This window comes from Culex pipiens, chromosome 1, assembly GCF_016801865.2.
Source record: "Culex pipiens pallens isolate TS chromosome 1, TS_CPP_V2, whole genome shotgun sequence".
Lineage (NCBI taxonomy): Eukaryota > Metazoa > Arthropoda > Insecta > Diptera > Culicidae > Culex > Culex pipiens.
In genome coordinates this window covers 78,247,746-78,268,195 of record NC_068937.1, presented here as the reverse complement: position 1 = coordinate 78,268,195, position 20,450 = coordinate 78,247,746, and the positions used below count along the sequence as shown (strand labels likewise).

The 20,450-nt window shown below is 41.7% G+C and overlaps 2 protein-coding genes across 2 annotated transcripts in view; one reads left to right on the top strand and one right to left on the bottom strand.

Moving 5' to 3' along the window:
• Positions 1-310: 310 nt before the first annotated feature.
• LOC128092462 (coiled-coil domain-containing protein 186-like) overlaps positions 311-20,450 on the top strand; it is a 31,761-nt gene continuing 11,621 nt past the window's right edge. Inside the window, exons 1-5 of the mRNA XM_052706307.1 lie at positions 311-590; positions 658-789; positions 840-982; positions 1,036-1,456; positions 13,629-13,772. Of these exons, the coding sequence (XP_052562267.1) occupies positions 498-590; positions 658-789; positions 840-982; positions 1,036-1,456; positions 13,629-13,772 (933 nt within the window). The 5' untranslated portion in view covers positions 311-497. The remainder of the gene's footprint in view (positions 591-657; positions 790-839; positions 983-1,035; positions 1,457-13,628; positions 13,773-20,450) is intronic.
• On the bottom strand, positions 16,441-18,515 carry LOC120430620 (uncharacterized). The gene is made up of 2 exons (XM_052706308.1): positions 16,674-18,515; positions 16,441-16,614 (listed from the first exon to the last, which is right to left on the bottom strand). Exon 1 carries the CDS (start codon positions 18,305-18,307, stop codon positions 17,630-17,632), a length of 678 nt encoding a protein of 225 aa, XP_052562268.1. The 5' UTR covers positions 18,308-18,515; the 3' UTR covers positions 16,441-16,614; positions 16,674-17,629.

The following is a 20,450-nucleotide window of genomic DNA, read 5'->3' as shown; positions in this document are numbered from 1 at the left end:
TGACAGCAAGCGAATTCCCTGGAAAGAGGCAAATGATTTTTCGTTTAAGATAGGAAAATCTGGTTAATATGTTCAAATCCTCATATTGCAAGATGATTTTTAACTACTTAACTGATTTGTGCTATTTAAAACACTTAAATCTTACCATTTTGTTTGAATAATAATCGAAGAAGTTCTGCATCAACAAAAAAAATCCACCGTCCAGCTGATGCGAAAACAAAAACAAACACGATGCGCGCCTCGATGCGATGCGCGCTCAAAATATATAGCACATAATATATATATATAGCACAAAGCAAAATCGAAAAAAGGCAGTGCGGCCAAGGAAATCTGTCATACGGGGAGTAAGCCGATGCGGTTCACGCGGTTCACAGCATATAGGTCATATTTTTTTGAAAAAAAATGTTCGGAGTGTTTACCATCATTGACAGGCATTGATCCAAGAGTGAACACCATCTACGACCCATAATTAATTACTCAATTATTTATTCTACTACATGCAGTCTTTGGAGAGGGAATTGCAAGAAATAAAAACAACAAATACATGTCACACAAATGAAAATTATCAGGAGAAAATCGACGAACTTAAGGTTTACTTGCCACATTTCTAATTTTTATTTAGTTTATCGTTCATACTTGGTTTCATATTAATTTTAGGCCAACCAGATAACATTGAAGCACATAAATTCGGAGCAAGTTGACAAAATTTGTTGCCTAGAAAAACAGCTTGAAGATGCTTGTAATGAAATAGCATCCGTGAAAGCACAATTGGCAGTTTTCCAAGAAAAAGTAAGTCAAGTAAAACCTTCGTTAGTGCTTATTTAATAAAAATATTTCAGGTAACTTGCATAGAAAGCGAAAATAAAAAATTAAAAGAAACTATATTTGAGCTACAAATATTGCTTGATGACCACATGTTAAAAGTAGCAGACCTGCAGTCAAAATCAAGCGAATTAGAAGCGTGTCGAGCAGCATTTTCTATGTACATACTGTTTTTGCTGAAAGCATACAATTTTCTAACAACATATTTTTTAGCGAACAATCTACTAACAAGGAGTATGCCTTCACAATTGAAAGGCTTAACAAACTAGCTGACGGACATTCAAAGGACATTGAAATACTTCGTCAAAACGAATCAGAGCTTTTGGCGCTCAATGAAAAACTTAGTTTTTCCAACGTTATTCTACAAAATGAGATTTCACTGCATCAATCGAAATCCTTGGCGATAGCTATCGAAAATGATTCTGTAAAAAAGTCTCAGGTAGAATACGAAGGCAATGTTCAAAGACTAGTTGACAAAATAAATTTGGATAGAAAAAATCTCGCTGAAGAGCGTTTGACTGTGGCTACTCATGTAACAGAAAAAAACAGAGAATGCGAAATGCTCAAAAAGCAACTTGAACAAGCACTTGGAGATTTGGATGCTGTCAGGAAGAAAAACTCATTAATTGTTAAGGTAAGATACAATGGAGCACCGGATTCGAGTAGAGAGCCTGGAGCTTATTAGAGAACGGACATCTCAAACCAAAAGTACCGTAAAACGGGGTGACTTTGATAGCCGGGGTGACTTTGATAGGTTTGCGATTTTTCCGCAAAATGAAGAGTACATTTAAAATACAGAAACATACTGACCGTGGTAGAGAAGTGTTCAAAGTACCTCAAGAAGAACTTTTCATAAATTTTTGAAAGGTTTATAAAGTTAGTTAAGAGACCACCGGAGCGGGGAACTTGATGATTTTCTCTCTTTTAGGAACCACTGCTAGGGAGCAGAAATTCCATTGCTACTCTGATGAATTTGAAAATATTCCAGTACGCAACAGCAGGACGCTCATTTAGCAAGACGCATTTGTCCTAAATCATAGCCTACCTGAAAACAACTTGCGCGCACATGGCACATCACACGTGGTGATTACACACTTGTCAAGGAAAACAGTTTGGCAAATGTTTGACGGATCCAAATGCGTTGGACACCAATCACTTTGAGCCAGCAAAATGCAGGTTTTGCAGCGGCAAAACAAACGATGCAGTGAGATTTATTATGCATCGAGCAAAATTCTGTTTCTTGAATCTGAAGTTGTAATTGGTTTTTGAGAGAGGCTTTGTTTGTGTTTGAATATGATTTTTTTTTGAATCTTAAATTGAATTTGACAACATAAGTAAATTATATGAATGTAAGCGGGAGCTCCATAAAATTGAAAAGGGGGGGAAGGGGGGGGGCGGGGGGGGGGTGGGAAGAAAAGATTATGCAATCCTTGTAACATTATCTCAGTTATTCAATCGGATTAGGTGATTGACACGGGGAATCTCGTAACCAAAATATGTAAGTCAAAATCTTTTCTAGAGTCCTTGTCAAAACCTGCTAAGGGATTAACATAGGACATTTTGAAAAAAAAATGGCGTGATATAATGGTAAAACCAAAAATATAGTTTCCATATAAATTTGCCAGCCTCTCGTTATCGAAATTGAAGGGACCGTCGAGAATGGGGGATATCAAATCATAGAATTTTTTGAAGGGACTGAAAAAAATATTGAAGTGGACATTTGATAATCGAGAAGATGCCAGCCGCGATTACACTGTAGTTTTTTTGATGAATATAGTGTTTGAATTGAAGGATTGTAAACCAATTTGACCCTCAAACAAATATAAGTTAGTGGCCCCGTATGCTTTTCCAAGTGCAATAAGAATGAGAGGAACCATGCGACGGTAATATTCACATTTTTTTCTGAGAAGGTGGAACTCGATGGAGGTGAAACGTGAAAAAACACTCAAACCCCCCTTTTTTCAATAAAACCAGAAGTCTGGGATGCGAATTTTTTTTTTTAGAAAGCGATAAAAAGGAACAGTTACTATGCATGAAAAACAGATTGGATTTTATGAAGACAACAACCAACTGTAACAATTATAGTATCCTGCTAACTCGTTATTTAAACGTTCCTTGGTGTGAGCAGGATTCTATGATTGTTTACTGTTTGTATTTGGGTCTTTGTGTATTTATATTTTATTTTTTTTTCAAGGTCCAACTTTTTTTCAATTTGAAACCGCCTAGAGTGGTGTGTACGTGGGTCCATGTTTGAAAATTAGAAAGGAAGAAGCAAAATGTATATTTAACCGATGTTCCCCCACATGTAGGTCCACCTACGAGAGAAAAAAGAACACGATCTGGTAGTTCAGGTACTGTGAACGGTCAAGAGGATAATATACCAGTGATTTCAGAGCGTATTCTCTGGATTCATTTTCGCGCCATCAAGAGTTCACCTACATTACAGGAAAAAAAAAGTATCAAAATCTGTTTGTTGAATTTGCTACAAACAAATTTACTTTTTTTAACAGAATTTAATCAAGGCTCGATACAAGTAGTAGACAGTATGAGAAGGTGCGAAAACAAACTCAGCAAAGTTGCGATTTTCAGTTACGTGATGTATCAGTGACTGCAGTTTACTATATGATATAGAGAAGAATATATTAGTGATCGTCATTTAATTATATCAGCGCCCATGGTTGTAAAAGTGTATTATTACAACAAGAAGTTTTTGGTTGATCTCATTTCAAGAATTTTTTTGTTCATTACAATAGAAGCGTCGGTAATGACGATATAATTTTACAGGTAACATGACAAAAATTGTTCATAACTATATCGCAAAAAGATGATGTGAAAAAGATTTCAAGAGATTCTGAATATTTCATGCAGATTTGCAGCAAAATGATGCGAACGTTTGGTGTTTATCAAAATAATAGTCGATCGAGAAACTAAATACGATTTTGAAATGAAATCGTCTTTGCGTATCGGCCACTTCAGTTTTGATGAGTATGAAATGGTCTTAGATCTAGCGCTCAATGGAATGAATTGTAACAATGAAACTACTACCCACAATAACGCGGAGACGCAAGTATCTTGTGGAGCTAATTTTCCACCCACCCAAAAACAAAAATAACAAACAACCACCACACCCCCCCCCCCACCCAACCCCCCACCCCCACCCACCAAACCCACCCCCCCCCCCCCCCCCAAACCACCCACCACCCCCAACAACCCCACCCCCCCCACCAAACAAAAACCACACCCCCCCCCACACCCACCACCCACCCACAACCAACACCACACCACCACCCACACCCCACCCCAACCCCACCCCAAAACCCACAAAACACCAAACCAAAAACCCCACCCCAAAAAAAAAACAAACCCACCCCACACATCAAAAACAAAAACAAAAACAAAAACAAAAACAAAAACAAAAACAAAAACAAAAACAAAAACAAAAACAAAAACAAAAACAAAAACAAAAACAAAAACACAAACAAAAACAAAAACAAAAACAAAAACAAAAACAAAAACAAAAACAAAAACAAAAACAAAAACAAAAACAAAAACAAAAACAAAAACAAAAACAAAAACAAAAACAAAAACAAAAACAAAAACAAAAACAAAAACAAAAACAAACACAAAAACAAAAACAAAAACAAAAACAAAAACAAAAACAAAAAAAAAATTATATTTTTGTATTTTTGTATTTTTGTATTTTTGTATTTTTGTATTTTTGTATTTTTGTATTTTTGTATTTTTGTATTTTTGTATTTTTGTATTTTTGGATTTTTGTATTTTTGTATTTTTGTATTTTTGTATTTTTGTATTTTTGTATTTTTGTATTTTTGTATTTTTGTATTTTTGTATTTTTGTCTTTTTGTTTTTTTGTATTTTTGTATTTTTGTATTTTTGTATTTTTGTATTTTTGTATTTTTGTATTTTTGTATTTTTGTATTTTTGTATTTTTGTATTTTTGTATTTTTGTATTTTTGTATTTTTGTATTTTTGTATTTTTGTATTTTTGTATTTTTGTATTTTTGTATTTTTGTATTTTTGTATTTTTGTATTTTTGTATTTTTGTATTTTTGTATTTTTGTATTTTTGTATTTTTGTATTTTTGTATTTTTGTATTTTTGTATTTTTGTATTTTTGTATTTTTGTATTTTTGTATTTTTGGATTTTTGTATTTTTGTATTTTTGTATTTTTGTATTTTTGTATTTTTGTATTTTTGTATTTTTGTATTTTTGTATTTTTGTATTTTTGTATTTTTGTATTTTTGTATTTTTGTATTTTTGTATTTTTGTATTTTTGTATTTTTGTATTTTTGTATTTTTGTATTTTTGTATTTTTGTATTTTTGTATTTTTGTATTTTTGTATTTTTGTATTTTTGTATTTTTGTATTTTTGTATTTTTGTATTTTTGTATTTTTGTATTTTTGTATTTTTGTATTTTTGTATTTTTGTATTTTTGTATTTTTGTATTTTTGTATTTTTGTCTTTTTGTATTTTTGTATTTTTGTATTTTTGTATTTTTGTATTTGTTAACATTAGTTGGGTAAAAATTGCCATTGAAACCGCTTTGTAATGCCGGCCCCAATACACTTCAAGGTTTTACCCATAGGGTTGGTTTTGGTTTTTCGATAACTTTCTAGTTGCTGAATTCATTGAGTATTTTTTTTTGATTGTTCACATTTTATTAAAACAAGAAAAAAATACTTTTGTGTTTTTGGTGTTTGATGCTCCTTTCTTGAATATTCATATTTGCAGATTTTTGTTTTAGCGAATTCCAAAATAGTAGATCGTACCAGGTGGTCACGAGTATTATGAATAAGTATGATTTCGAAAATGCCAAACTTGGATACTCGTATTGCGAAGCTGTAAAAAATATTTCAGAAACAACATATTTCGTTATATTTTGATCTACAGCAGGAAACCTGTAACCGGTCACGAAATCGCCAGATCGGTCCAAAAATGACAATAATTACACCGACCAACTAAATTTATGCACAGGCTCAACTCGAGATGGAGAAATATTTCATATCATCAATTGCAAGAAGAGCTATAATTCAATGTGTTGCATACCACCCATTTAAATAATTACAGTAAACTAAAACAAAATGCCGTGGTTCGTTTTATCGTAACTTTTTTCTTTTTGTTTTGGGAAAATATAAATTATAACATTCGCGAAATTACAAACAATGGTTACATTCTGTATTTTTTATTGATCATCGTTTCTCTTTATAATTTTGTATGGGGTTCTTCTTCCGGCTCTGGTAAAAAAAAGGACTCTCTGTATGGTTTAGATTCGATGCCAAACGGCATCACTCGCACAAGTGGGAATTATGAGAACCCTTGCTTGTCAATGATACGCTCGACGGCAACCGTGCATCACGCTGTTCCGTCAAGATCTAGAGAAATTTGGAGCACATGTCGCAAGGAGGCATCCCACACTAACTGCATGAGTCGCCCCGAGGTACATGAATTTAGGGACACCCAGCTTGCGGCTTCGCGTTTGAGGAGATGGGGCTCACTGGAGGACATATCACCCGTTCTGTTTTAGGTTTTGTAATGATTTTTCTCCGCATCTGAATTGAGAAGCAATGTCACCAGCCACAAGGCGCCAAGAAATGTCAATATATATTCATGTGTTAGTGGCCATCACGTGTCATGTCAATACTACGAGAATATGTGATACTCACGCGTAACATCGTCCAAGGATCGCCCGCTTGCGACCTGAAAGCACGCACGAACATGACTCAAAAAAAAAAACACTGAGCTCGAGAAGCAATTACCTTGTAGAATCATTTCCTGCATGTACTCTTGTATTCCCAAGAACTTCCAGGGTTTGGAACTTCATTTTAATTTTTTTTTGGAGGGGCGGGACATAATCTGGAACTTCCAAAAATCATTTCCAACACTTTGTAGGTAAACATTTGATCATAAACACACGAGAATAAAACAAAAGTGGTTGCATCCATCGGTTACTTGCGTCGCGACGCCAGTTGCCAGAGGGAAATAAAACAATCAGTGGTTCTAAAATGGTGGAGTCAATGTATGAAAATATGAAATCTTCCTTCGTTTGAACAGCTTTTTCTGCAACGCAGTTGAATGAATCAACATTTTTATTTCGTCTGTACCTCCGTAAGATTTTGACGATTCTAATAAGCCTGAACATGCCTAAGAAAAATGAACCGATTTGTAGACACCTACATTCTACTCCAATTTCAACCAAAAATAGCGCAATTTTTCCAATTTCAACAACAGGTTTCAAACAGAAAGAATGCTCAAATCTCTTCATGTAACCATTCTACATGTTCAAAATTGATCAATTTAGGAGACCTGACGTTTTCAAAGCATTTCATTCAGCCATTTTTGAGTTCTGGGGTCAAACGTGGAAGAAAAGCCCGTATCAGATTTTCCGCCTCCGGTGGTCTCTTAACTATAGTTAAGAAAATGTTGATGGAAGTCATTATTTTAAACTTCTAAAAGTGTCATGATTTTCTCAATGATCATGATTTTTAATCGGAAAACGGAATGCATTGTCGGATTCTTTGGACAATTTTCCACTAGGAGATGGTTAAATAAGTTTGTAAATAATAAATAATTTGTGTTTTTGAAACACAATTGAAAAAAATCTCCAAATTTATAGGCAATTCAGTATAAAATGCAATATAAATCGATAATTTTATGAACAAAACTAGTTTTAACAAATTTCAGGCAAAATTTCGACTTTTGAACAATTTTACCTAAAATTTATATGTATTTTGTTAAAAAGCTTATAAACTTAGTTAACTTAACATAAACATTGATTTTTTTTCTTACAAACTATATCAGATACTTTAGTGATGGTACATTTAACGTACAAATAAAGTTTGAACATCATAAATATGATTTTATCAAGAAAAACTATGACTATCAAAGTCACCCCGGAATTAAAAATAAGAATTTTTAACGTAACTATTTTTCTAAACACTATTGAAAAAACTTTTTTTTCCAAAATAGTCATGGACTTTGTGTGGCCTACCCCAGTACATGTTTTAAAAATAATAATCTTGAGAAAAACCTTACCTGTTGGAAAATATTCTAAAAACAAATTGAAATCCTATCAAAGTCACCCCGGTTTACGGTACCAATCGAAGCACGAGAACTGTCAAACGGAGGTACCAATCGAGCAAAATCCTTTGTCTTCTGCTCGATTGGTACCTCCGTTTGACAGTGGTAGAAATGACAGTTCTTCCCGGGTAGCGAAGAAGACGCCATCTTGGATGTTCAGAAAGCAAACACTGGGAATCAGTATTATACATTAGGGTGGGTACGTTTTTCAAAAAGTTCTCGGATCAAGTTTTAGTATGGTTCCCCTTGTAGGGCATGCCCATAGGGACTTTCATGCCAAATATCAGCTCATTTGGTTGTAAACTGGCTGCGCGCATCAGGGTTAAAGTTTACATGGGAATTACTATGGTAAATTGGAACTTTTTGTTCAAACGCTCCTACAGGCCTGGGAAAATCACGCGCTAACTTCTGGTATGGTCAGGCCTATGGGGAATGGTCTGGAGAACACTTTTCCCGAAGAGAGCATATGGATTCGTTGTCCCTAGACCTGGAGCATCGGCAAACAATCCGATGTCTCCGGAATCAACGGTTTTCCCTCAAAAAGCATCAATTTTTCCTTAGCATGCTATGAAAGCTTGATGAACACCGCGACGCCATACGTCAGGTAGCTACCACGTGGGTGAGAAACGGCTGGAATATTCAATTGCAAACCTTCTTTTAACTAGAAAATGATCATTTCGAGTAATCCTGATATTATTTAGACGAATTCAGAATCTTTGCATAGCAAATTTGTATTTTTTTTGCAAATATTTCAACCACGTGGTAGCTGCCTGACGTATGGCGTCGCGGTGTTCATCAAGCTTTCATAGCATGCTAAGGAAAATTTGATGCTTTTTGAGGGAAAACCGTTGATTTCGGAGACATCGGATTGTTTGCCGATGCGCCAGGTCTAGGGACAACGAATCCTTGTACTCTCTTCGGGAAAAGTGTTCTCCAGACCATTCCCCATAGGCCTGACCATACCAGAAGTTAGCGCGTGATTTTCCCAGACCTGTAGGAGCGTTTGAACAAAAAGTTCAATTTTTCCATAGTAATTCCCATGTAAACTTTAACCCTGATGCGCGCAGCCAGTTTACAACCAAATGAGCTGATATTTGGCATGAAAGTCCCTATGGGCATGCCCTACAAGGGGAACCATACTAAAACTTGATCCGAGAACTTTTTGAAAAACGTACCCACCCTATTATACATATTACTATGACGAAGTGTGTTATCTTGGTTGAACTCAAAAGTCCCAAGCAAATGTGTAAAAGCAAACTGGCAAATGTGTAATGCCGATTCTCAGTGTACGGGCGCACTCCCAGTCACCTCAATCGGAATTCTGAAACGGAATTCAATTCAAATCGTTTACGTATTCCGTTTAAAACGCAATAACCGGTACGTACACGGAATCGGTTGTTGCGTTCGAAACGGAAAACGTAAACGATTCGAATCGAATTCCGTTTCAGAATTCCGATTGAGTCAACTTTGTTAAGTTTTGTCGACCAAAAGAAAAAAATCAAAAAAAGGAAAACAGAAAAATCACTTTTTTCGATATGAGTTTTCAGCCAGTATTGGGATGGAATCTACAAGAATATGATAGAATTCGCCATCAGCAACATAATTCACGTGTTTTTTCAGGAATTTATCGTTGCGGAAAATTTGAAAATCAAAAACCCAAACAATGAATTGTTATGGGCTACCATTTGACAGCTAGTGCTTTTGTTGTGGGCTCTCATTTGACAATCGTGCCGACTGTTGTCAGTTTGCTTTGGTCGGAATAAGGTTGACATCCCCCCGGTTCTTCCATAAGAAATACATTGTGAAAAAAAGCAAACACATTGTTTGAATCTCTTCATCTAACAAGCGACCGTCCGTTGTGCGGTGGACCACTTCGCTCGATTCTGGCGTTGGTCGGTGTACTCCAGAAATGGCCAGGCTTCGTCTGGGGTATCTTCTGCGACGGTTTGTGGCTGGTTCATCTTCACTCGGCTTGGAACGTAAGCTGGTCCGCTCTTATGCGTGACTTCTCGTACGATGGATCCTCTGTTGATCGGCCAGAACCGCTGGCGTGCGGCCGCGAGCAACCCGGACGGGGCCGCGTGGAATACTCGACTGGGGCTTGTCACGTTGTAGTGCTTGTGAGGTAAGATCACCGGATGCTTCTTCTCGAACTCTAAACTTGATATTTGTTTTCTCCCACCAACTCGATAAACGCTGTCCTCGGTGTATGAATTGAGCGAATGAACCTGATTGCAAGGCTCACCTCGCTCCTCTCGGTTGATGTCGTTTCAAATTGTTTCGGGCTGCCGAAACCTTCCTGCCGTCAGATGGTCCGACACGACACGGCTGTCCTTGCGGCGAATGTTGTTCTTGATCCGTGCGCTGGTCAGCGCTGCTCGATACGACGACTCGGTGAACGCACCAAATACCACACGCACTTTGGTTCCAGGTTTGTCTTTGTTCTTGTCCACTAGCTCACAGTGAACAAACTCTTCGGTTTCCAGCAGGAACTGACTCTCACCCAACTCAACCACACCCTTGAACGGAAGGCCAACGCCGTGACCACCAGTAGCGTCCAGCTTGTGGGAACGCTGGTTGAACTCCTCACTCGATTCCTCTTCGGTAGGCAGGGGAGGGCCGCCAGAGACCTGATCCACCTCCTTGATCTGTTGGACAGCACTGCTGGGACCATCGAGAAAGAGGACGTTGCAGCTCAATGTTTGGACAGCGGGGAAGACTTTCGAGCGAGCCCCCACTATCACCCAGCCAAAGTTTGTCTCCCGCAGCTCCGGAAATCCAACACCAAGTTTGCGTTTGCCATTCTTCATGGCACTCCAGAAGTGTTTGGTCCCCTTGAAGGATGTCCACCTCCCCAGGGATGTAGAACGAGGGATCCGCCAGTTGAATCCCGGAAGGAAGTTCCCAGCTGGAAACGTCCTCCAACACGGTTGGTAGATTGCTGATTACCTCTTCCATGACCAGGCAATCCACAGAGGCTCGGAAATCACCATACAGAGAATGCAAAGGTACGCTTACCTCGTGAGTGATGTTGCTGCGTTTACCATTTACACCGACAACTACAGTGTTTATCGATCTTGCAGGTAGTGCCAGCTTCGATGCAAGACCAGCGCGGATGGTGCTAACCTGCGAGGCGCAGTCCAGGAGGATGCGACACTGATGCTTTGCGCCGCTGATATCCACCACCTGCGCGATGGCTGTCATCAGAAACACCTGGGAGTCGACTCGAGGCTGGTTGCACACACACGACGTTGCGGACGAGCCACTTGCTGGCTGCTCCACTGCTACTGACTCGGGCTCCGGTAACTCGTTCGGCTTCGACTCCTCGGGCTTGGACTCAGACTGGACGTGCGACGACCTGGCTGGCTGGGCGCTTTCGAAGTGCAACAACGTGTGATGGCGCTTCTCACACTTTCTGCAGGAGTTCTTCGACCTGCATTCCTTGGCGCTGTGTCCCTTTTGCACGCAGTTGAAGCACAGCCTGTGCGACTTTACCTGCTCGGTTCTCTCGTTGGTGCTTAGCTTGATGAAGTCTGGGCAGCTGAAGTTGATGTGTTCGCCAGCACAGAAGTCGCATTGTGTCGAAGGATTCTCTGCCGCCGTTGCCGCATGAGACTTGTACGCCGTGATCTTTGGTGACACGGCAGGTTGTACACTCTTTGACGATCCTCTTGCGGCCTCGCACCGCTCCAAAACGTTGCACTGCGCCTTGAGGTAGGCCACGGTGTCCTCGTAGTTTGGCAACTCACCGTGAGCCAGCGTTGACTCCCAGTTCTTGCGCGTATCCTTGTCCAGTGCCGCCGACAGCAGATTTACCACTACCAACTCGGACACTCCGGTCAGCTCCTGACCGTGGAACTCAAGGTTCGCGACGTGCCGGGTGCACTCGCCCAAAAGCACTCGCAGCTCCTTGTGCGACTCCTGCGACATCTGCTTCAGGTTGAGGAGGCCACGAATGTGAGTGTCCACGATGATCCGCTTGTTTCCGAATTGCTCCTCAAGCAGATTCCAAGCGTGCTCGTAGTTGTTGTCGTTGATCGTCTTCGCGTCGATGAAACCTGCGGCCGAACCAACGAGAGCTTTGTCCAGGTGATACAATTTGATTGCATCGGAATCTCGCGACCGGCTCATCAGATCGAGGAACATTGACTTGAATTTGGGCCAATTTTCATACTTGCCGTCGAAGCTCGGCAACGGGACCTTCAGCGGCTGCTGATGGATGACGACTCTCTCTTGTTGCTGCTCTGCCCGTGGTGCTTGTGCCAGGGACACAGTTTCCAGGGTGGTCAGCACCAGCGCGTACTGCTCCTCGAACGTGTTGCATTTGTCCATGTGATCCTGCCCAGTCACGAGATATTCTAGCAGAGCTGGTTCTGTCAGAATCCTGCTAGAACGATGGAACATTTCTGCTAGAATGTTCTAAGAATATCCAGCTCTTTAAGAATCCTGCTAGAACGTCGAGACTGGGTGCACCTGCTCATCATCAACAAGATCCAATATTTGTTCGTGATAGAAGTGCCACTCCGAGTAGTACTGGTTGAGCTGCTTCTGGAACACGATCAACTGCGCTTGGGTGAGCCCGTTTCCAATCGTGTCGACCGGTTTCTTTGTGTTGGTTACCTTGGCCATCGATTGGCCACGCTTCCGGACGAGCAGCTTCATCTTCTTTGCCTCATCCTCTTCCTCACCTTTGCCCTTGGCGCTTTTTGCGCTCTTCGTGCTTTTCACGCTTGCTACACTTGAAACCACCGACATTGCTCAATTTGAAGAAAAACCACCAAAAGAAGAAGAACGCAAACTGGTTGCCGTTCACCACCACACTTTGAGGAATGTCGAGACCACTTTTCACTTGCCGGGCTCTTCCTTTTGCAGGAACCACTTTTTCACTTCTGCTTGTTGTTTTCTCACTTTTTCACAAGACGCTTCCAGCAGCCATATTGTTTTTCACTTCTCGAAAGCCCTTCAGGCCGCCATCTTGGCTTGCACTTTGTTTCCACACTTTTCCACCACGGCTTCCACGGATTCCGGAAGATTTCCGTCCAACCCGTGCTCGCGGAACTTATCCGGTTCGGAACGGACCAAATGTTTGTGATTGGGCTTGGGCGAAAAGGTTCCGGAATGAAAACACACTCGCGATTTTCTTAACAAACTTTAATACGTCTTTCTCGCACAAACTCGTGGACTGTAATGCTGCTCGTCGTTGTTGCTGCGCGCTGAGCACGCGCTTTTCTCTCTCGTTCTCTCGTCGTTTCTTGCTATCCCCAACTCTCCGCTAACGGCGCGCGTTTCTCGAGGGGTTCGTCGATGCGTTTGGCTGGGCGATCGTAGTAGGCTTGGGGTTGGACACTGCGCAAACTTTTCACTTTTCTTTCAAACGTCAACTTCTTCGGTTCAGGATCGAACACAGTCTAAAAAAGTGGTAATATTCAACCTCAAATATTCAACCTCAACCTTCTAAAATTACACCTTCCAAATGTACACAATTTTTTGCTGTGTATTTCTCAAAAAATACTCTCGCCAGGGACAAACAGAGCTAAATTACATTTATTTGTGAATCACATTTAGGCTGGTAGAAATTGGCAATGGAGCACTTTTTGCTTTTTTCTAAAATGTATTCCTTAATGGGAGAACTGTCAATCCGGTACGCCATTGGTCTATTCAATTTGAGATGTAAGTTTAAAGTATAATTTTTAATTTTATTTTTTAGGATCTTCAGAGAGAAATATCCACGCTCAAAAAAAAATTTAAAACGGAAGCTGACAGTTCTGAAATTGAAAGATCACCATCTAAAGATAACCTTGAGCCGATCTATGATTCACAGACAGAACAGGAAAAGCAATGTTTTGAAGCGGTAATAATTTTGGTCGTTAACTATGTTCCGTAATTTTTTCATCAAGTCACTGTTCCAAATTTTTACATTTTCTGGATACTTTAGAAAAACATCCATACTAAGAGTTATCTAAGCTCGAGTTCACGCACCATTTGTTTCGCTCGGTCCTTCCCAAGTGACCACGCCCCAAGTAACCACAAGCACATAAGCGGAATGTCATGGGTTCTTCTCAGGGTGGCAGCCTTAGGTTTAAGTTCAGAGGTACCCAGTCACGGCGTTCTCGCAGGATTCTTACAGAATTCCAACAGAGCGAAAATATTCTTACTAGAACTGTGCCAGCATCCTGCTAGATCTTTGCTAGAATTCTTAGAGAATTCTGGCTCAAATGCAATAACCGATTCTAGCAGGAGCCGGCGAAATCAACCGGTTCTGTAAGAATCCTGCTAGAATGTTGCTAGAACGATTCTGACAGGCCTCCTGCTAGAATTCTGTTAGAATTTTGCTAGAATGAAGCGGAGAGAATTTTTGCTAGAATCCTGCTAGAATTTTGCTAGAAAATTCAAGCTGAAAATTTCTGTAGAATGAAATGAATTATATTTTTAACTATTTTCATTATAAAAAAGACAACATTTCTTTTGTTTTATTATACACAAAATCACTCACTACACATCACATCGTCTTTGTTGTTTTTCCTTCTTCCGGATATTTTTTCGGAGCAGCATACACTGAGCCAGCTTTTCCATGTGGTTGAACAGGACGAACTAGTTGAAGCGGCGCCATCCGTCTGTTCCAGGAGCCGGTTAAGATTATGTCCGTTGGGCGGCTGTCGGAATCCAAGTTCCTGCGGGGGTTCCGCCGTGAGCACATGTTATTGTTGCTGACTTTCATAAATTTGAACAAGCCTTCCGGAAGATGCACCTATGGAGGTTAAATCAAGGAATTTTAAAAACTTCAGTTCAATCTATCTATCAAGAACATGCTTACCAAACTCCGAATGGCCAGGTGACTAACTAAACGGCTCTGATGCAAAATTTCTTTAAAATCATTGAAAGTTTGCAACTTTCATGACAAGATGGCGGTCACAATGCGGTTTGGCGAAATTTACGTCATTTTCGACAGCTTTCGCAAATTTAGCTCTGTCAGAAAATTCTAGCAAAATTCTTACAGAATTCTGGCAGGCCTGCTAGAACCATTCTAGCAGGATTCTAGCAAAACCAACTCTGCTAGAAATTTCCGTGACCGGGTAGCAGCAACCGCATGAGTATAAAACGGTTGCTTCGCGTGCTCTTCAAGCATGTGATCGATCTTGGGATACTCCTATGCGCCTCTTTCCCAAAATACTTTCCTCATGTCTTCGCATGTAAATAATGCCTAGTCGATCGGTATTGCACTGCAGTCCAGTCGCATTGTCCAGATCAAAGCAAAGGGAACACCGCAAATATAGCACCACAAAAAGACAATTGTCTTTACAAGACCCCACGCGGCAAATAATAGCTGCTGGGAAGAGCTTGAAAAATGACACGAAAAAATTGTCACCGCGGTCCTAGCGATACATAGCGCACAAGGCACAAGGAAAGGAGTTTACAGCATCTGGATGGAACAGCACTTTCCCTCTCAATAGGGACTGTGTTACACACAAAGAAAAAATACTCTAAATTTAAAAAGATCGTTCGTTGGATTAAAAGTTCGCGTTGATGAATATTTGTAGAAAGTTCAAACTTTTTAATTTAAAAGTTGGAAAGTTATTGATTCTACCATGCATTTCTGGAACAAAATCGTTGTATTGGTAAAAGTTTTTTTGCTTTTAATTTAGGAAGAAACTTTTTATGGCATGAATAAATAACATTTAACATTACAGTGATGATTTTCGAAAAATGTGATGGATTTTATTTCAATATTTTAATATTAAAACAGTTGCTTCCGTTTTTTTGTATTCAACGCATCTGCTTATGGTAGGCTAACTTCCGCGTTCAAGCTGAACCGATCCTTACGGTACGCTACCGGTCACGTCCGAAGGCCCCATGCTGAGCAGGTTACGGATGGACGTTTCGTTGGGCAGCAACATCGCGGCCTTCATTTTGGAGCGCGACAGCGTTGTAGAGAACAGGGTGGTCTTGTTTCCGGCCATCATCAGGACAGGCTTGGAAGTGTTGGCCATTGGTTGTTGATTCGGGAAGGGAAGTCGACGTTTTCCGGCTGAGAAGTAAAGCGCCTGAACCGATAGTTCCCGATCACTTCGTCCTCCTTCGAGAATGACACAGATGTTCCAACTCGCCGTCAAAGTTCAGGTAGTTGCTGAAAGAGTTTGAAAGTAGATGAAATTGGTGAGACACTGAACACATCCTCAATACTCACCGGTGACTTCTTCGGTATTCCAGGTAGATGTTATTGATCAGGTTCGTCGGATCTCGCTCCAACCTCTGGAAGTAATCCGAGTACGTCAATTCCAGGACTTGCGGCTTTCGTACAGACGGTCCATCCAGAACTGGTGCAAACTGTTTTTCTGGATGTTTAGATAATAATCGTCAAGCATGTCCCGCAACGAGAAATGGACTGCGGACCCTCAGGACATCCCACACTGTCCCGTCATCACTTCCGGCACATAATGCTGCTGATGGTCGTAAACCGCCGGCATCGAGTGCAACATCCGCGCTGACCACTTTGATTATGGCGCTTCTCGTCGTTTCCCTCTTCCGTCGGATCCTTCTCCTCACCGTTAAAATGTACTTTATCGTACTTGTTCGAAAAGCGGATGTAAATCTGCTTCAACTTCAATTTCGTCCACCTGGCCACCACCACCGAATACAACCGGTGCAAATCCACATCCCGACCTCCGATCTTCGGCAACCGCATAAACTGCGTCCTACAAAAACAAACAAAATTAATCACAAACGCTACCAAACACCCAAGCTTCCTTTTTACCAACTCCGGTCGTGAAACAGCTGCAGGTCCTGCAGGAAGCTGGCCTTGTCTTTTTTCGAAAACCAACTTTCCCCCCGACCTCGTCCCGCACCGGCACCACCCACCTTCCGCTGCTGCTGTTTTGGCTCACAAAGGTGTCCGCGTCCGACTCCTGGCTGTGGCCGCGTCCGGATTTGATTTGCTTCGTGGACAACTCACTCACCACCGGCACTACCAAAATGTTTGTTTACATTTTGTACTTAGGCGTACACGGTTATTTTTTTTTTTCATAACTTTTTTTTATTAGGTCCTTTTAGGTGCTGTGACCAGGTTATTACCGAGGATCAATAGTACAAAAAATAATGAAAAAAAACTAAATAAAAAAACGGACCTGATTTAGATTATCATTTTCTCGTGCCATGTGTCAGCAAGTGTGCGATCACGTCAATCTGTTCCTCGGGTGTCTTGCACTGCCTCAAGCGAACTCTGTACTCTCGGTAAATGGACCACAGCTCCGACTCGCTGTACAGCTTCGGTTCGCCTTGATCCTCCTTCGGGGTTGCACCGGCGCCGGCGCCAGTATTATCTGGACTTCTTCCTGCGGGACGAGGATGCTTTTCTTCCGTCCCGATGGACGGCACCGCTCCAGGTAGCGGAGGAAAATCCGCCGCGGTGAACGCGGCTCCAGCCGGAGTCTGTTTGTCCTTCTTCCATACTGGCGGCTTCGGCTTGGACGCCTGCTGCCTCAACTGGATGAACTGCGCACGTTTGGGACAGCTGCGGTCCAGACCCTCGTGGGATCCAGAGCAGTTGACACACTTCTTGGCTTGATTTTCTTCTGCTTTGCACTTATCTGTGCTGTGGGCACCCCCACAGCTGCTGCACCTGGGCTTGAGATGGCAGTTACTGGTTCCGTGACCGAACTGCAAGCAGTTCTTGCACTGGGTCACGTGCGGTTCCTTGTTCCGGTAGGCCACTCACCGGATGACGACTGGTCCCACCTTCTTCACCTTCATACTCAACTCCTTGAGACTGGTGTGTCCCTTGGGGAAGAGCACGATGAAAGGCGTCTCATCGATGGCGGGAAGTTGCTGCTTCCGCTTGATGGCGTGTACTGCCAAGGCGTCCAGTTGATGTTCCGTCTTGAGCAGCTCCTTGATTTTATCCGGGTCCACGTTCGGGAGACCTCGCATCACTACCCGGTGCGGTCTCGCACTGCGCTTTCCGTGCGTGTAGAACTGCACCTTGTTCTTCATCAGGTGGGCTTGCACCGTGTCAAAGTCGTCGCTCGAGAAGCACGTAATGGTGCCGTACCGCGTCAATTTGTGTTCCGGCTGGACATCACATGACGACATCACCTTCGCAAGGCGGGCGAAGCTCGTGTCTTTCACCACCAGCGGCGGCTGCTTCTTCTCCCCGGCCGACTTACCGGGTGCTGGTACCACGGGGGTGGTTTTTTCTGCTGCTGGGTTCGCATTGTTGTTGTTGTTGCTCTTCTCCGCTAGCGGGCTGAACTTGTTGTTGCTGAGCAGTTTCTCCACTTCCTGACCATCACCGACGTTGATCTCCTCCTTAGCCTTCTTGCGCCGAACCTTGACCACGGGACGAAATTCGCTCCCGTCCTCTCCTCCTCCTTCGGAGTCTTCCACCTCCATGCCCGTCGCCGCCTGCGTTTTGGTTGGAACCCGTCCGGTTTCTCCCACACACTTTTCTTCATGGCCGCGTTCCAGTAGAACGGCCTTCCATCCTCAGTTTCATGCTCCGTCCACTCACACTCCGCCGTCGCGGCCGCCGCCATGGCCGTCGGCGAAAGTTAAAAAAAAACACCGTCAAAAACGCGCTAAGCTCCAATCAAAGGACACACGTCTGCTCTGGGCGAGCTGTCAAACTGAGGCGTACACGGTTACACGAGAACGACGAAATGAAAGAAATTATGTAGTCGAATTAAAAGTAAAAACTTTTAAATCAGTTAGCAATGAGATTTTCAAAAACTATAGCAGTAAAAGTTTTAATATTCAAAGCGAGAAAAAAACTTTTAATGGAAAAAATGTTGACCACTTTTTATTTCAACAGTAGGTTACTTTTTGCCATTACAGTAATATTTTTGTGTGTGTATAGATCTGGAAATGCTTAATAACAGTAAAAATGGGTAACACGCTACAATAGTTCTCGTAATCAGGATTAAGTGGCTTAATACTCAAACAGAAAAAAAACCACAAGCTGTCAATCTGCGAAGGGGGACGTCGATATAATCCTTTACGCCGACGAGCTGTAGCGTGTAGTCTACACGCTCAATAGGTTGCGTTCAAGTTCCATCCAAATATGCATGCCACACATCCTCCCTCTACTCAAGAAAAATTTAAAAAAAATGTCAAAACATCAAATGAAACACATTGTGGTTTAAGAACTCGTTGCGGTTTATGTTGCTGTTTATTTACTGTGCGGCCATCTTTCGAATATCATGACTCGAAAAATGCCTCCGGGCTCGACTGGGATCCAACCTAAGCCAACTGGGTTGAGCGGCAATCACGCTTACCACCGGACCCGGACTTTAAATCATCTAGTTCTGATTTTTTTTTATTTTTTTTTTACCACATACCACGACTTCATCCCGTGGCCTTTAAGTGTCAAAGAGTAAAGTATGTACCTTTTACATACTGCGCTTTAGATTGCAGTGTTGGAAGAATCGTTGTGATATCGTTTTTCCCATCACTCATCCTGGTGGAAAATCATTTTTTTGCCAACAGTGTCCATTCCGAAACAGTATTTACTAATACTTGCCGATCTACGACGGACAACGCATCGATCCCCGTTTTTTGATCAACTGAGACGAAAGGGCTCGAGGCACGATCGATACGGTCAAGCTAGTTGCTCTTCAACCGTATGCGGGTACTAACCGTTGAGCAAGGCCAACTCCAAACCAAGCCTAGTGCGTGTAGAAAAGTGCTTAATTAGAAAGTCCTCCGAAATTGTAAAGATCCTCCAATCAACCACCAAGACGGCCTTGTAACCCAATATCGCCCACGGGCGTCGAATGCGCCTGTTTGTTTGCCACTCAGCAAAAAAAGAAGTAAAATGCCTGCATGTAATGGCGTGTCGTGTAATTATTTTTCTGTAATATGACACAAATATCTTTTTGTCTAACACTGTTTACACTCGAAATTTGTAATTTCACGAAAATTTATGTTTAATATCACTAGTGTGGTTAGCGCCTCAATTCTAGCTTTCAAAAATGGTTAGTTTTCAGATGTTTACCTCTTCCGACAGTTGAAAAAGAAACTTTCACGCAAATAACAGTTGTGCAAAGTGATCAAAACCGGACCAGGTTAAACAACAACCAGCAACTGTAAGCTTCCAGCAATTCGTCATGTCGAAAATACCAAAATACTGGCAATGGAACCACCGTCGCTTGAAACTTGAACATAAAACAAGCGAATGCAAAGGAACCTCCGCCATGTACGGTGACCGATCCGGTTGACTTCGAGTGGATACGTTGGTCAACGTGCTCGAGGGTGTCCTCTCGCAAATTCTCATGGTGTCCGAGGGGTCATCCGTCGCAGCCGAACTTTACTTGATCGAGGAATTGCTCAAATACCTCTCCAACTCCAATGACCCGCTGATCCTGTCCGTGCTGCTGTCCTGAATTTCTTCACTTTTCGTGTTCCTCAACATGTCATCCTGCCAGATCACAGCAGCCGTGTCAGGCGTCCAGCTACTACCACTCATCCTGGACAATGTATCCCAAGCGTTCGTGTTCCAACTCCCGGACGAAACCCGCTATGTTTCCGTGAAGAATCT

What these genes read in the sequence shown, in the direction of transcription:
- LOC120430620 (XM_052706308.1), bottom strand. Translation starts at nt 18,307, where the DNA reads ATGGAGGTGGAAGACTCCGAAGGAGGAGGAGAGGACGGGAGCGAATTT.